At 44.4% G+C, this 15,579-nt stretch overlaps 1 protein-coding gene across 3 annotated transcripts in view; it reads right to left on the reverse strand.

Moving 5' to 3' along the window:
- The window catches only part of LOC126411844 (uncharacterized), a 180,331-nt gene that overhangs the window by 109,472 nt on the left and 55,280 nt on the right, over positions 1-15,579 (reverse strand). For all 3 annotated transcript variants that reach the window (XM_050081398.1, XM_050081396.1, XM_050081395.1), the window contains exon 2: positions 13,060-13,232. In XM_050081398.1, coding sequence (XP_049937355.1) covers positions 13,060-13,231 — 172 coding nt within the window. In that variant the 5' untranslated portion in view covers position 13,232. The remainder of the gene's footprint in view (positions 1-13,059; positions 13,233-15,579) is intronic.

A 15,579-nucleotide genomic window follows, 5' to 3' on the forward strand; every position in this document is an offset into this window, starting at 1 on the left:
CACTGTAACAGCTCATCTAGCTTTATGTCACGCGTAATCCCACTTCTATTTTGTTGCATTTGACAGTCGGCATTTGACAGTCGTAGACCCCTCAGCTGCCGCGTGCAGCCTCGACGCCGCGCTGGCCTTGGAAATTATCTGCCGCGCGCCTTTCTGACTTAGCGCGAGATTCGGCCTTGCAGTCAGCTGCCACTCTGACGTAGCCTCCGCGCAGATCTTTAGCAAACGGTTCCTGTTGGAACACCACTAATAACCTTTCATGCCACTACGGCTTACTTAGTATTCACACCCATTTAATTATGCTTTTATACCTGAAAGCTCATTCATGATTCCCTTGTCAGCTAACGTTCAAGTTTTACCTAAAAAATCAAATAATCACATTCTAACGTCAATTGATGATTTGCTAAAACATGAAAAAGGACAAATTTCTTACGTTCGCCTGTTGGCACTTAAATGAATGGCAAACAGCCACAAACTAAACTCAACAATAAAGAGAAAACAAGAACCTATCAGGCATGTGCCCTCCCTTAGTTTTAAGAGTGAAACTGAGATATCAGTTAATGTGGAAAAACTAGCGTAGTGTAGTGAAGTGTTTCCTTAGTAATAACTCCCTTTTCAACTGTGTTTTGAAACGTGTGAATCTCCCCTCATACTCCCCCTGCGCTGAGTTCCAGTGCACGGACCTGGCCACGGCCACGCCCCCTTCCCGCCGACAGCCTGCGCGCTGCCCGCTGAGGACAACACACCCCACCGCCTCGCCCCAGGCGCCCCCGCCGTGACTCATCAGTGGTGATGTGTTTAAATTTTCAACTTATTCTAACAAAAGCAAAAAAAAAAAAAAAAAAAAAAGACATTTTTACCTCAACTTAACAACAAGAACACTTGACATGTTTATCTAATTCACACTGCTAGGTTTTGTTCTAATTTTGTTTTGATGTTTTATGATGTTTTGATGTTTTATGATGTTTTGATGTTTTATGATGATTATTGTATACACACAATATTGTTGACATGTGAAAGTTCCTTTGCGACCCCTAGGAGGTCTTTAGAGTCTCTATATCCTCCCATAGATTAAGACCCCTGCCGTCTTCCGTGAGGGCCATTCTTAATCAAGTAATGTTTACTTTGTTTTGCAAGCTAAATTTGTTTACATTCAAATAATAATTACATTGAGCGAATTCACGTACGTTCTCCGCTCCCACGGAAGGGGGAGGAATGTAAAGGATGAGCCAGACAATAGGAGATTTTACTTTATTATATGAGCCTCCAACCAGTAACTTCATTTTTCCATTGCGGCCAAGCCACGGCCGGCAGCGTTAGCTGCCTGTAAATTCTTTCGTCCCACGATCTAGTAACAGGAAGTCAGCACCGAGAAAGGGCACCTTGTTCACGCGCCTCTCTCGTGTGCTGACGAGGTAACGCCGTCCCAGGCGTCGCTTAGCAGGCAACGCTCTGGAAAGTTCCATGCCGCCCGCACGGTTTGCTCGGTCCTGACCAATCAGGGTGGAGGAAGCCGCGTGGTGCGTCGAACATACCCGGCCGCCCGTCGCCGGGCCCGCTCTCTTGTATTCTTGCTCACCCGTGAGTCGGATGCGCGCCCTGTAGCATTGATCATCTCCCGCTTCTCCCGGTGCTGCGGCACTGTGGACTTAGTTTTGGCAGACAACCACTTTCGGTAGCTTCGCGAACAATGTTCGCCAAATTGCAAGCTCTGGCTCACCCTCACCTCCCTAGGCCTATGTAGCCCCTTTCATCATGCTTTAGCCAATAAATGGCCTTTCTCTAAAAATTACACTATTATTCCATAACGCCCACCGCCTGCCCATACCCGCCATCCTGTACAGCACATCTAACAAACAATTTAAACTCTTGTCGGATACTTAACCAATTCAAAATTACAAGAACATCCTAGCAACAAATACAGGAAAAACTTAACCTAAGACTATAATCTCTTCAAACATTGGCCAAACACCACATTAGCAATTGTGGGTTCATTGAAAGTGGTACCTCTTTTGGTTTTCACTAAGCACAGAACCAGTTCATCTAGCCAGTTGGTAGTGCAAATATATTGAATGAGCAGTCTTTATTGTCATGAAGTTCCATTTATACACAAACACCAAGCTCTAGCAGGAGCCAAAATATTTTTCTCGGGAAAAAAGGCAAGATTAATCGAGAACCAAAGCACTTCAAAATTAGGATCTGGCATTTACGTGTAACCGTACAGCCACCTATATAGCAATGTATATGAAATCATAAAGTCGCATTTACACAGAGTTTAAAAACTAATTTCTGTTTGCAACTTTTTCCGCAACATCATTCGCTGTTTGTCCCCCCCACCAATATTAGTAAAACATACTTCCACATATACATTCACATTGTCTGCTACACAATTTCACACTGTGTATTCGCATCAAGAGCTACACTATGACAAGTGAAGAGAAAGAATTAATGATACTCGAGGAATTTTTTTGAAAGATATAGCTGCCATCGGTGGACAAAAACATAATACAGGAAGTGTGGCACAAGTGACACGCTGCGTGAACTGAATTTGGAAGACATTCTGGTTTTTGTAACTTCACTTGGATACCACCACTCAATTCTGAAATTCTATATTAGAGAGCCAGTTCTTTCAAAGAAAGACACACATTACAGAAAAGCAATTCCTGTGAAGACTTGCTGTTACCCTTTGTTTTTTAGCAATAGGAGATTCTTATCGAAGCCTTGCATATTTATTCCACATTTTCAAGCCAGTCATATCTCAAATAGCTCCTGCAGTCGGTGAAGCTTTGGTTGAAGGGATGAAGGATTATGTAAACATAATTCAGTAACATTAATAGCATCAAAACACACATCTAATTGATCAATTGATCATATATTTATATTTATTTAAAATAATTTTAGTATGAAATTAAAGAAAACTAATTCAGCTTCAACGTCAGCCACACTTCCAATGAATGTAACAGGTTAATCTATAGCTGATGATCATCCTGTCATATACATGTTTACTACTGGCTGCTGCCTCCAACATACATCATTTCTGCCTCCACAAAGCTTTCTCTCTCTCTCTCTCTCTCTCTCTCTCTCTCTCTCTCTCTCTTTTTATCGCACTCTCATTAGGCAATAGCTCGCGTAACTTGGTGACTACAAATTTTTTCAAAGTCAGATAATGAATCAGGTTTCCTTGTTGTTGCAGTATTCAAAAATTAGACCTTTTTTTTTTTTTATCAATGTCACTGCTTCTAGTGCCAAACAACACAGCATTTTTGCAAAAAGTCATGCTTCTGTTTAACATTTTTAAAAAATTTGACAGTGAACATTCATTTAGTGCTAGCAGGCATCGAATAATGTTCCTTTGATCTGTACTGACACAGTCACGAAACACTGGTTTTGTGTTGGCATCATGTTGCGAACATCAATAGTCCAGAATGAGATTTTCACTCTGCAGTGGAGTGTGCACTGATATGATTAAAACTGTGTGCCGGGCCGAGACTCGAACTCGGAACCTTTGCCTTTCGAGGGCAAGTGCTCTACCAAATTTTTTTTTTTTTTTTTTTTTTTTTTTTTTTTTTTTGGGTTTTAGGGCGCACAACTTCAACAGTCATTAGGGCCCAGACTACGTTAGGAATGCACCGCGAGGCACAAGTTTAAAACAGCAACTAAAAGGAAAAACACGATAAAAGATCGACAGGCATAGGATTAAAAAAACAGCATAATCAAATTTCCTTAGATAGGTTGGTCAAGTTGATAAAACGAAGAACGCGAGCAGCTGCTCTTGGGTCATCCGCTAAAATGGCATCGAGAGTACATGGTGGGCCAAGATCAAGACGCAGTGTAGTAAAATCCGGACAGGACGTTAAAATGTGGCGGACCCTCAGCAATTGCCCACATGGGCAGAACGGCACCGGCGCAGCCGTCAGCAGATGGCGATGGCTGAACCGGCAGTGTCCAATTCGTAACCGGGCCAAAACTACCTCCTCCCGCCGAGAGGGGCGTGAGGAGGACGTCCAAGCCGCGAGAAGAGGTTTCAAGGCCCGAAGCTTGTTGTCCTAAGTGCAGCCCAATCGGCATGCCACAGCGATAAAATGCGCCGACAAATGACCCTGCTACAATCTGATGAAGGGACACAACAAGAAGCTGTCCGAGGCTGGAGAAACGCAGCCTTGGCCGCGGCATCTGCAGCTTCATTCCCAGGGATACCGACATGGCCAGGAACCCACATAAAGCTAACCGGAGAACCGTTGTCCACCAGCTGCTGAAGAGAGCGTTGGATCCGGTGCACGAAAGGGTGAACCGGATACGGATCACTGAGGCTCTGGATGGCGCTCAGGGAATCGGAGCAGATGACATAAGCAGAATGTCGGTGGTGGCAGATATAAAGAACAGCCTGGTAGAGGGCAAAGGGCTCAGCTGTGAAGACCGAACAATGGTCATGGAGTCGGTATTTAAAACTTTGTGCCCCGACAATAAAAGAACAACCGACCCCGTCATTGGTCTTAGAGCCATCTGTATAAATGAAGGTCATATTAATGAACTTCGAATGAGGTTCGACAAAACGGGAGTGGTATACCGAACCGGGGGCAACCTACTTTGGGAGCGAGCTGAGGTCAAGGTGAACGCGAACCTGAGCCTGGAGCCAAGGTGGCGTGTGGCTCTCGCCCACTCTAAAGGTTGCAGGGAGTGAAAAATCAGGGTGTTGAAGGAGGCGACGAAAGTGAACTCCAGGGGGTAGCAGGGCAGAGACATACAACCCGTATTGACGATCGAGAGAGTCGTCAAAAAAGGAACGATAGGACGGGTGGTCGGGCATTGACAGTAGCCGACAAAGCAGTATATCGTGCCGGTAGGGCAGTGGCAATTCACCGGCTTCAGCATGAAGACTCTCAACGGGACTAGTATAAAATGCTCTGATCGCAAGACGTAAACCCCGATGTTGTATGGAGTTGAGGCGGCGTAAGATGGACGGCCGTGCAGAGGAGTATACGAAGCTCCCATAATCCAGCTTTGAGCGGACGATCGACCGATATAGGCGAAGTAGGACGGTTCGATCCGCTCCCCACGACATACCACTGAGAACACGGAGGACATTTAGAGAACGGGTACAACGGGCAGCCAAATAAGACACATGTGGAGACCAGCGAAGTTTCCTGTCAAATGTAAGACCTAAAAATTTTGTTGTCTCCACGAATGGGAGAGCAACGAGACCGAGTTGTAAGGACGGTGGGAGAAACTCTTTGTAGCGCCAGAAGTTAATACAGACCGTCTTCTCGGCAGAAAAACGGAAGCCATTGGCGACACTCCAGGAGTAAAGATGGTCAAGAGAATGCTGAAGACAGTGCTCCAGGAAACATGTACGCTGCAAGCTGCAATAGATGGTAAAATCGTCCACGAAAAGGGAGCCTGATACATCAGCTGGCAGGCAATCCATTATTGGATTGATTGCTATGGCGAAGAGAGCGACGCTCAAAACTGAGCCCTGTGGCACCCCATTCTCCTGGCGAAAGGTGTCCGACAGGACAGAACCCACACGTAACCTGAACTGTCGATCCATTAAAAAGGAACGAATAAAAAGAGGGAGGCGACCGCGAAGGCCCCATGTATGCATGGTGCGGAGAATGCCCGCCCTCCAACATGTGTCATAAGCCTTCTCCAAATCAAAAAACACAGCCGCGGTCGGGCGCTTCTGCAAGAAGTTATTCATAATGAAGGTCGACAAGGTAACCAGATGGTCAACAGCAGAGCGGCGCCTACGAAATCCACATTGTACATTGGTAAGTAGGCGTCGAGATTTGAGCAGCCAAACCAAACGAGAGTTAACCATTCGCTCCATCACCTTACAGACACAGCTGGTAAGCGAGATGGGTCGATAATTGGAAGGCAAGTGCTTGTCCTTCCCCGGCTTAGGAATTGGTACAACAATAGACGCGCGCCAGCATGCGGGAACATGTCCCTCAATCCAGATGCGATTATAAGTACGAAGAAGGAAACCTTTACCCGCAGGAGAAAGGTTCTTCAGCATCTGAATATGAATAGAATCAGGCCCTGGAGCGGAGGACCGTGACCGGGCAAGTGCATTTTCGAGTTCCCACATGGTGAAAGGGGCATTATAGCTTTCACGATTCGAGGAGCGGAAGTTAGGTGGCCTAGCCTCCTCCGCCTGTTTTTGGGGGAGGAAGGCAGGGTGGTAATGAGCGGAGCTCGAAATCTCTGCGAAAAAGCGGCCGAAGGCATTGGAGACCTCCTCAGGGCCCACAAGGACGTCATTCGCGACCGTCAAGCCAGAAACTTGTGAGTGGACCTTAGTGCCAGATAGACGGCGCAGGCTACCCCAGACAACAGAAGGAGTAAAACTGTTGAAGGTGCTTGTGAAAGCAGCCCAGCTGGCTTTCTTGCTTTCTTTAATAATACGACGGCACTGCGCACGTAATCGTTTATAAGTGATACAATTCGCCATTGTAGGGTGGCGTTTAAAGGTGCGTAAAGCACGTCGACGAGCACGTAAAGCGTCTCTACATGCTGCGGTCCACCAGGGGACCGGTACGCGACGTGGAGAAGAAGTAGTGTGAGGGATGGAATATTCAGCAGCAGTGAGAATGACTTCCGTGAGGTGTGCGACCTGACTATCGCAGCTTGTGAAGGTTTGATCCTGAAAGGTCACCCTGGAAGAGAAGAGCCCCCAGTCTGCTTTGGAGATGTTCCAACTAGCTGAGCACGGAGAGGGGGTATGATGCAGGAGATGGATGACACACGGGAAGTGGTCACTCGAATATGTATCAGAAAGGGCATACCACTCAAACCGGCATGCAAGTTGGATAGTACATATAGAGAGGTCTAAATGGGAATAGGTGTGAGATGTGTCCGAAAGAAAAGTAGGGGCGCCAGTATTGAGGCAGACAAGATTGAGCTGGTTGAAAAGGTCTGCTAACAGGGAGACCCTCGGGCAGGATGCTGGAGAGCCCCAAAAGGGGATGGTGGGCATTGAAGTCTCCAGTTAACAAAAATGGTGCAGGTAGCTGAGCAATAATTTGCATCATGTCTGCCCTGGTAACGGCAGACGACGATGGAGTGTAAATGGTACAAACAGAAAATGTAAAAGTGGGGAGAGTAATTCGGACGGCAAGTGCCTGCAGGCCGGTGTGCAATGTGATGGGATCGTAGTAAATATCATCCCGGACCAGCAACATAACCCCTCCATGAGCCGGAATACCTACCACAGGGGGTAGGTCAAAACGCACAGAGGTGTAGTGTGCCAAGGCAATGTGATCGCATAGACGTAGCTTCGTTTCCTGGAGGGCTACGACGAGCGGACGGTGCAAGCGGAGCAGCAACTTCAAGTCCTCTCGGTTGGAGCGAATGCTGCGAATATTCCAGTGAATAAGTGCCATCGTGAGAAGAAAAGGAAGATGAAGTAAGAGGTCACCTCGAAGGCCGCTGAGGGCCTGGCTTCGAGCGAGTACTGCTGCTGCGATCAGTAGGCGGACAGTCATCGTCCATTGGTTCTATAGGTTCATCGGCCATCTCGTTAAGATGGCCGGGAGGAGGAGCTTCCTCCGCCAGTGGACGGCCAGATGTTCGGCTACTAGCGGTGCGGCCAGGCGAAACGGATGACGGCCTGGGGTGGCAACCGCTGGGTGGCGCAGGAGAAGAAATGCGCCGTGGCGGAGAAGGAGAACTGTGCTTCCTATGAGCCTTCTTGGAAGGTCTTTTAGTGGAAGTACTGGTCGACGGCTGGGAGTTCGAGGTACGTAGGTTCCTTCTTGAGGGCCCATGCATCTGACTTCTGGGTCTTCGTCTTGGCAGAAGCTGATGAAGGTGCTTGTGTTGGAGGGGTGACGGGAGGAAGAGGAGACGTCGACAGCGTGATCTTAGCACTGGCCGAACGGATGACCGTGGTGCTGAAGGTCAGATCGCATGTCTGCGTCGCCACCTCCCTGGTAGTCCGAGTAGAGGCGAGGACATTACTGTATGTTCCTGCTGGGAGCAGCCGAGGTGGACACTTTCTCTTTGACCCGAATTTCTTAGATACAGCGTTCTTCCTTGTAGATGGGACAGTCGCGGGGTGAGGGGGGAGAGGGGGGAGAGGGGGGAGAGGGCTGTGGGGGGAGGGGGGGAGGGGGGGAGGGAGGGGGGAGGAGGGAGGGGGCAGAGGGGGGCAGAGGGGGGCAGAGGGGGGCAGAGGGGGGGAGAGGGGGGAGAGGGGGGGAGAGGGGGGGAGAGGGGGGAGAGGGGGAGAGGGGGGAGAGGGGGGAGAGGGGGGAGAGGGGGGAGAGGGGGGAGAGGGGGGAGAGGACTTCACTGATTCTGTCTCCGGGACTGAGGATGTGTGTGAAGCCCTATGACCAGCTGTTTTTGGGCTCTTCAGCCACTGGCAGGTGTCATCTTTCCCACTAGCAGAAACCTGGGAAGGGAGTGACCCAAGAGACCCCTTCCTAGCGAGAGGAGTCTAAGAAGACTTACGCTTCTCCGGCGCAGAAGTGGGGACTGATATCCCCCGTGGTTGTGGGGTGGGGGGTGTTGCACCCCAAGTAGGTGGTGCAGGAGCAACAGGGAGGGAAGTGCCCCTCCCACCATCAAGGGGGCAGGTGTAGTCTTCCGGCTCTGAGAGGCGACCTGGGTTGGCGGAGCTAATGGTGCCAGACTGTTGTAGCGGCGGCATAAGACGATGTCATACACACAGGATGGAGGCATTCAAATTTTCTCTTAGCCTCAGTGTAGGTCAGTCAGTCCAGGGTCTTGTACTCCATGCTTTTCTTTTTTCTGGAGAATCCTGCAGTCAGGCGAGCAAGGCAAATAGTGCTCTCCATAGCTGACACAGATGGGAGGCGGAGCACATGGAATATTGGGATGTGATGGGTGTGCGCAATCTCGACAGGTGACACTGGAAGTACAGTGTGAAGACATATGGCTGAACTTCCAGCATTTAAAGCACCACATTGGGAGAGGGATATAGGGCTTTATATCACAGCAGTAGACAATCACCTTGACCTTCTCGGGTTATGTATCACCGTCGAAGGCCAAGATGAAGGCACCTGTGGCAACCTGATGATCTCTCGGACCGCGGTTGATACACTGAAGGAAATGTACACCTTGCCGCTCTAAATTGGCGCGCAGCTCATCATCAGACTGCAAAAGAAGGTCCCTGTGAAATATGATACCCTGGACCATATTTAAGCTCATATGGGGCGTGATGGTTACAGAAACATCCCCCAGCTTGTCACAAGCGAGTAACGCCCGTGACTGGGCAGAGGATGCTGTTTTGATTAAGATTGACCCAGACCTCATTTTGGACAAGCCCTCCACCTCCCCAAACTTGTCCTCTAAATGCTCAACAAAAAAGCTGAGGCTTCACTGTCATGAAAGATTCCCCATCAGCTCTCGAACATACAAGGTACCGGGACAAATAATAGCCACTGCCATCCTTAGCCTGATGTCCCTCCTATGGTGTTGCCAGGGAGTGGAACGATTTGGGCTCGTACTTCCGTGCATTGAAATGAGCCATGATCGCTTAGAGACTGCTGGTTTTTGACCACCTGCCGGGAGTCCCAATGCCCCAGGGTGACGGGCATCTACTCCTCAGCATACGTGGGGAGTTAACAGTGCAGGCATCAGCAGAGCAATCCCTGTGTGATCAGGGGGCTACAGCCAACAATGTACATGGCGGCCCCACCACAACAGACTGCTACTGTGCTGGATATCAGATGCAATCAAGCAAACAAGTACATTATCATCATTAGTGTAGAAAACGATACTGCACAGTTGATGGAAAAATATGCACCCAGGAGGGTGACCTCACACAACAGTTGCAGAATGAGCAAAAGTGCAGATCCATTTCGACGAAGGATGGAAAAGGTCTCAGCGCATGATGGACAGGATGAAACATGTAAGGTGCCCTCCCCAATGGGCTCGCTCTTCGGGAAAATTTTGAAAAATGGAAGTCACACCTTACAAGGGACCATCACATAAAGGCTGAAACGCGTGAGGCTCCTTTTTAGTCGTCTCATTCTACAGGCAGGAATACCTCGAGCCTATTCTAACCCCCGGACCCGCAGAGGGTCAGCTGACTGGGTATACAGTGCTACTGGTCACGGGAAGGAGCCTTGTGACGGTGTAGGAGGCCCGCTAAAGTACCATGCTATAATACATAATCTTTCCAGACCAAATACAGCTGTGATTTAGAATGCTGAGGATTTTATGAGAGTCGTGAAATCTTACACATCCACAACCCTCACTTTTGTCCAAAGAGGAAATCTGAGAATTCCGTGAGCAGTAAAAAGAAGAATGGTCCAAACAAACTACTCCTGTGAAAGGAATTCAAAAGACACATTTTTGGACTCAAAGTGATGGGTGAACTCATACTGTTCACACTTTAAAGAGCAAGAAAGAAGAAATTTCATGCGTTCAGCCTACACTTCAGAAACAGCAGGATAATATTCAGATTCACAACCTGAGAAGGGGAATGTTTGTGGCGTGTGTGTGTGTGTGTGACTATGACTGGTGCATTGCAGAGATTATAGACACCAACTATGAGTTAAACGAAATTGTAGTGAACTTTATGCTACCACATGGACCAGCTGCTGGATATAGGTTTCCAGTGAAGGACAGCAACAACACCATCAGTGCTCACTTCTTGTTCACAAAGTTTTGAAGATCGTATAAGTGCTCCAGTTCCTATTGGTTTAACAGGATGGCATCACTCTATACCGAAGGAAGATACTGAAGCAGTGGAACGCACTTTTAGTTCACTGACTGGCTAATTTCAGTTCAAAACAGAGTGCATAGAAGTTGTATAAACTGAAGCCTTCAAGTCTTTGGACCATTCACATACATTTTGGAACCATTTAAAATACTTGAAAAATGAGTCTCTTACTCATCTTTCAAAACTGAAATTATGTTAAGTAAGGCTAGGTTTCGATTTTTATGAGCCTGTTATGTGATAACGTGATAATCTAACAGGTTTTAGGTATGGCAAAAATTTCAATTGTTTATAAAACCTGTTCAACCTAAAAGTGGAAGCTCTCATTTTCAGGGAATGTAGAACTATATGGTACTAATCAGCAGAAAAAGAATCAAAAATTTTCTGGATTGGCATTTTCGACAAAAAAATCCACATATTATAAAAAAGTTCAAAATGCCATAGTAAAAGAACTTTGACAGATAAGTCCAAATGGAGGATTCCTTTGTAATCATAAAGTAATTATCTTTCAAATAAAAGAAAAAACCAACAACATATCTAGAACTGTTCCAGAGACACAGCATTTTAAAATTTTTCCGAAATTCTTATCTTCAAAATGGCATGCGCAGTGTCATCTTTGGCGGGCTGATCTCTGAGCAGAAATTTTTTTGGAGAAAACCAAAAAATGTGTGTTCCTTACCTAGTCCTCCATTTTAACAAATGTTAAATTCAATAACTCCCCGAGACTATGCAGGTAAGATTTTTCCCTAACCTGCCTGAACTGATATGGACTTTGCCAGCTGTGAACAACATTGCAGGACATGTTTCGAACTCAGTGTAAACAAATCTTAATACATAACTGCAAAGCCACTGAACTAATTATATTTGTATAATGCATGTTTGACCATCAGCTATTTTTATTTTAAACCCCAATATAAAACAGTTTTAGTCAAAGACCATTTTCACGCATATCAAAAAATAAAGTAAAATAAAAAATTATTACATGTAGTGAACAGAAAATATTACAAATTCTGATCCAAGAAAGTGCAAAATATACATGAATACTTACAAGGTTGAAACAGTTTAAGCCACAAGATCACATCTGTCATTACTTAAATAATAGCCATGTCTCGTGTCGAGCATGTCATGAATTCCAGAATACAACACAGGACTTTTAGAAGCAAACATACTAATAACAAGTGTAAATAGAGCATTACTGAAGAGACAATCAGAAGTATAAGTATTACACAACCCATGCATATGATAGTGGTAGTGGTGAGTAACATACTTTACCCAATGCAAAATTTTAGCTAAAAGGCATTAGAGGCTGAGCTGTTAAGTAAATATTTTGGGAGGTAATGTGTTGTCAATAATCCTTAAAGCCAAATTTGGGCAGCAGATTGGTTATACTGTGGTTATTTACCCCCTTCCTTTCTTTATGGTGTATTAGTATTACTGACATACTAGGCCTCTAATTAAGCACTTTTAACAAAACTTTATTTACATATGATGTTTTTCTCTAAATGCAGTCGATATTTTACAGTAATTGTTCACTACTAAAACTTGGATGCATATGAATGCTGAGTGACATTTCAATCTATTTCTGAACACTGTATTTTAGCTTGTTTTTATGTTATGGACACTATTTTCATTACATTTATGATACAATTGACATTTGTTTATACACATTTCATTGAGTGTACACAATGATTAAAATACTGTTTAACTTTAGGGTTCTATAATGCTTTTTACCTCGTCTAGTACGATCGCTGTTATTCTATGTTTCGGGATAACAAGTTCACTTTCTGTTTACAGATGTAACTATACCAGAGATGATCACCAAAGATAGTCCAGTCCTGTGCATTTAGCAAGAAATTTTGTCATTGAGGTATTTTCATACCATACGACAAAAATACTTTCTGAAGATCTTTGACCAACTCCTCAATGTTTTGTACAATTATAATACTTCTGATCTCTTCAGTATTGCTCTGTTTATGCTTGTTATTGATAAATTTGTTTCTAAAAATCCAGTATCGTATACTGGAGTTTGTGACATACTCTACACATGAGACATGGCCCTTGTTCAAGTAATGACAGATGTGGTTATGTGGCTTAAACTGTCTTAAACCTGTAAGTATTCATTCCTCGGAACAGAATTTGTAACATTTCCTGTATACTACATGTAATTTCTAATATACATAGAATCTGTGAATATGGCATGTGACAAACTGGTCGATATTTGAGTTTAAAATAAACAACAGCTGGTGGTAAAACACGCATTTTATACATTACTTGACAGCTGTTGACAGTCACCTTCCAAAAATGTTCAAATTATATTTATTTCCACAGACACAAAAATTAATATTACGGGACAAATAATATATACATACCTTGCATAAGAGCTACATTAAGTTTGACCGGTTTGTCCCAACTCTTATGTGAGGACTGAGCACCATTAGAATTTTCATCTGAGGAACTGGGTTTAACTTCTGGTTGCGAAGCAGGATATTTTGCTAGGTCTTGCAAACTTCTCATTTGTTGCGAAGCAGGTCCACAAGCCATCCTGATAAATAAATATGACAGAAATGAACATTATTATAAGTATCTACGACAGCTCTGTAAAATGTGTTAGCTCAGTGCTGTCAAGTATTTGTGACTGCTCTGAAAGACATATCTTAAAACTACTCTTGAGGATACAAGCATCACAACAACAGAGCCCTTACCATGTTTGGAAGAAATGTTGAGAAGCCAGTGACATGTTACAGCTTATAGCTAGTGTATGAGCCACACTTACATCGTTCAATTGTAGCAACCTCATCAGAGAAATGCAGGTATCCATGTCCAACACACACGGACAGCTGTCAAATCACCCAAATATTTATACTAAAGGCTAGCATATTTGGCAACTCATTGGTTGTGTATTTTGTTGGTTTTAGCATCATCAATACGTTCCATATGAACAAAGTCGGTTTTCTCACCGTCATATCATTATGCAACATAAAATCTTCAAGATTGCAAGATATGAGCATCACAGTTTATGGAAATTAACTGATCTCTAGTCACATTCTGGAGTCTACCCAACACAATTGCTCATACACAGTTTTTATAGGTTGCTGATGCCTTAATGTAGATGACAGTTCAGGTGAACAGATCTATTGCTCTCTCAGATATTATTCTAATATTGTCCAGGCAATAACCTCTATTATACCGAATATTGTGGAAGACTTAAATCTGATTTGTTTCTGAAGAACACTTTCTTCTTCACAAGCACCTAATCTATTTTTCTGCAAGCTTTGGTATTTAGCATAAATAAAAAGAAAAGATTCTAAATGAATGGCCTATATCTACTGAAAATTCACAAGCAATCAGGTGATTGCAAAAGGCACAAAATAATTACTAGCCCATTCTGTATCCATTTACATATCCTGAAAAGGAATAACACCATTAATATTAATAAATTAACAATTAACTATGCCTCAAACTAATTTTAACACTGTGAGCCACGTGTTATACGTTAGCAAAAGGGTGGCACACAAATGTGTGTTCCTTGGCAAATGTGTGAAGAAATAGAACTGGAATTTTTAATGTGATGGCAACATACTTTCCTGAATGAGTCTTAATTATCTGTCATGGTCTTGTGAAGGCCTTTGTACACGTCAGGAACTGCACATTTTTTTCGGTGAACTTTATTGATTCTTTCATTAATTTCAATTTATTAAGCCCCTTAATTAGCCATATTGAAGGTGAATCATGGAAGTGTCTCGAAGGATATTACTTCATTTGAGAAACTAGTCGAACACTCAGGCCAAATACTTTAAACGAATCAGCCTACTCTTCTTTTCCACGAAGCACTAGTAATCAAGAACAGGTATCAGCTTAGCCAAGAATTTGAAATGCATTATCCTGAGTAATCTGGACACATTACGTCACTGTCAAAGTTGTCTCTGCTCTGAAAGTCCACTGTTAACCAACTGACCACTATCATTGACGAAGCATTCTAAAAATGTCATTTGTAGCTCATCTAATTCACTTGGGCTGGCTTCGCTACACAATTATTTAACCTGAAAGAACATCACCAACCAAACCAATTTTTTTAGCCGTTTTCATCTGTTGCAGGGAGAACTATCAGAAATTATAAACTGTTTGGTGGTGGTGGTGTTGGGGAGAAGGATGGAGGAGGAGTAAAAAGAGGGGAGGAATGCAAGGGTGAAGAAATGGTTGTACTGCAGTAGGATTTGCTTAACTCAAAAACAGTGTCGCCACCTATAATTGATTTTAATAACAGCAAAGATCGAGCTGATTTACTACTGCTGTAAAGACTTGCTGAAAAACTACTCATGCATACATCAAATACAACTCTTGCTGCCAGCTAGCAATTGTGTGTAGGCAAGCGTCTACAAGAAAAATAGGCTCACAGATACCATTAACACACACTGTGGAATTAAGCCTTCCCCAGGTACCTAGCCGCCAAACAGATATTCAAATAAGAAAGATGAGGCACCAACAATCAAGAACAGGTATCAGCTTAGCCAAGAATCTAAGATGCATTATCTCGAATAATCTGGAAAAATTAGGAGCACATTACTGTGCTCACAAATGTGGAATTTGTTGAGATTGTGCATTGGCATGAATGGCCTTGGCTGCTGTGTAGTACCACCTGCACAATCTGGCACTGACCATGATTATCCTTTTCCTAAGTCAAACTGTTCAATTCCCAGGTACCTTATTATGCTGCAAAATAGTGCATTATACTAAAATACCTGGGAACTGAACAGGGTGACTTAGAAAAAGGCTAACTTTGGATCAGTGCCGGGCTGTGCAGGTGGTAACACACACACAGCATTGACTACACTTTAATGGGGGGGGGGGGGGGGAGGAGGGTTAAATGTAGGTTTGTAGATATATTAGCT

Source organism: Schistocerca serialis, chromosome 1 (genome assembly GCF_023864345.2).
Source record: "Schistocerca serialis cubense isolate TAMUIC-IGC-003099 chromosome 1, iqSchSeri2.2, whole genome shotgun sequence".
Taxonomy (NCBI): domain Eukaryota; kingdom Metazoa; phylum Arthropoda; class Insecta; order Orthoptera; family Acrididae; genus Schistocerca; species Schistocerca serialis.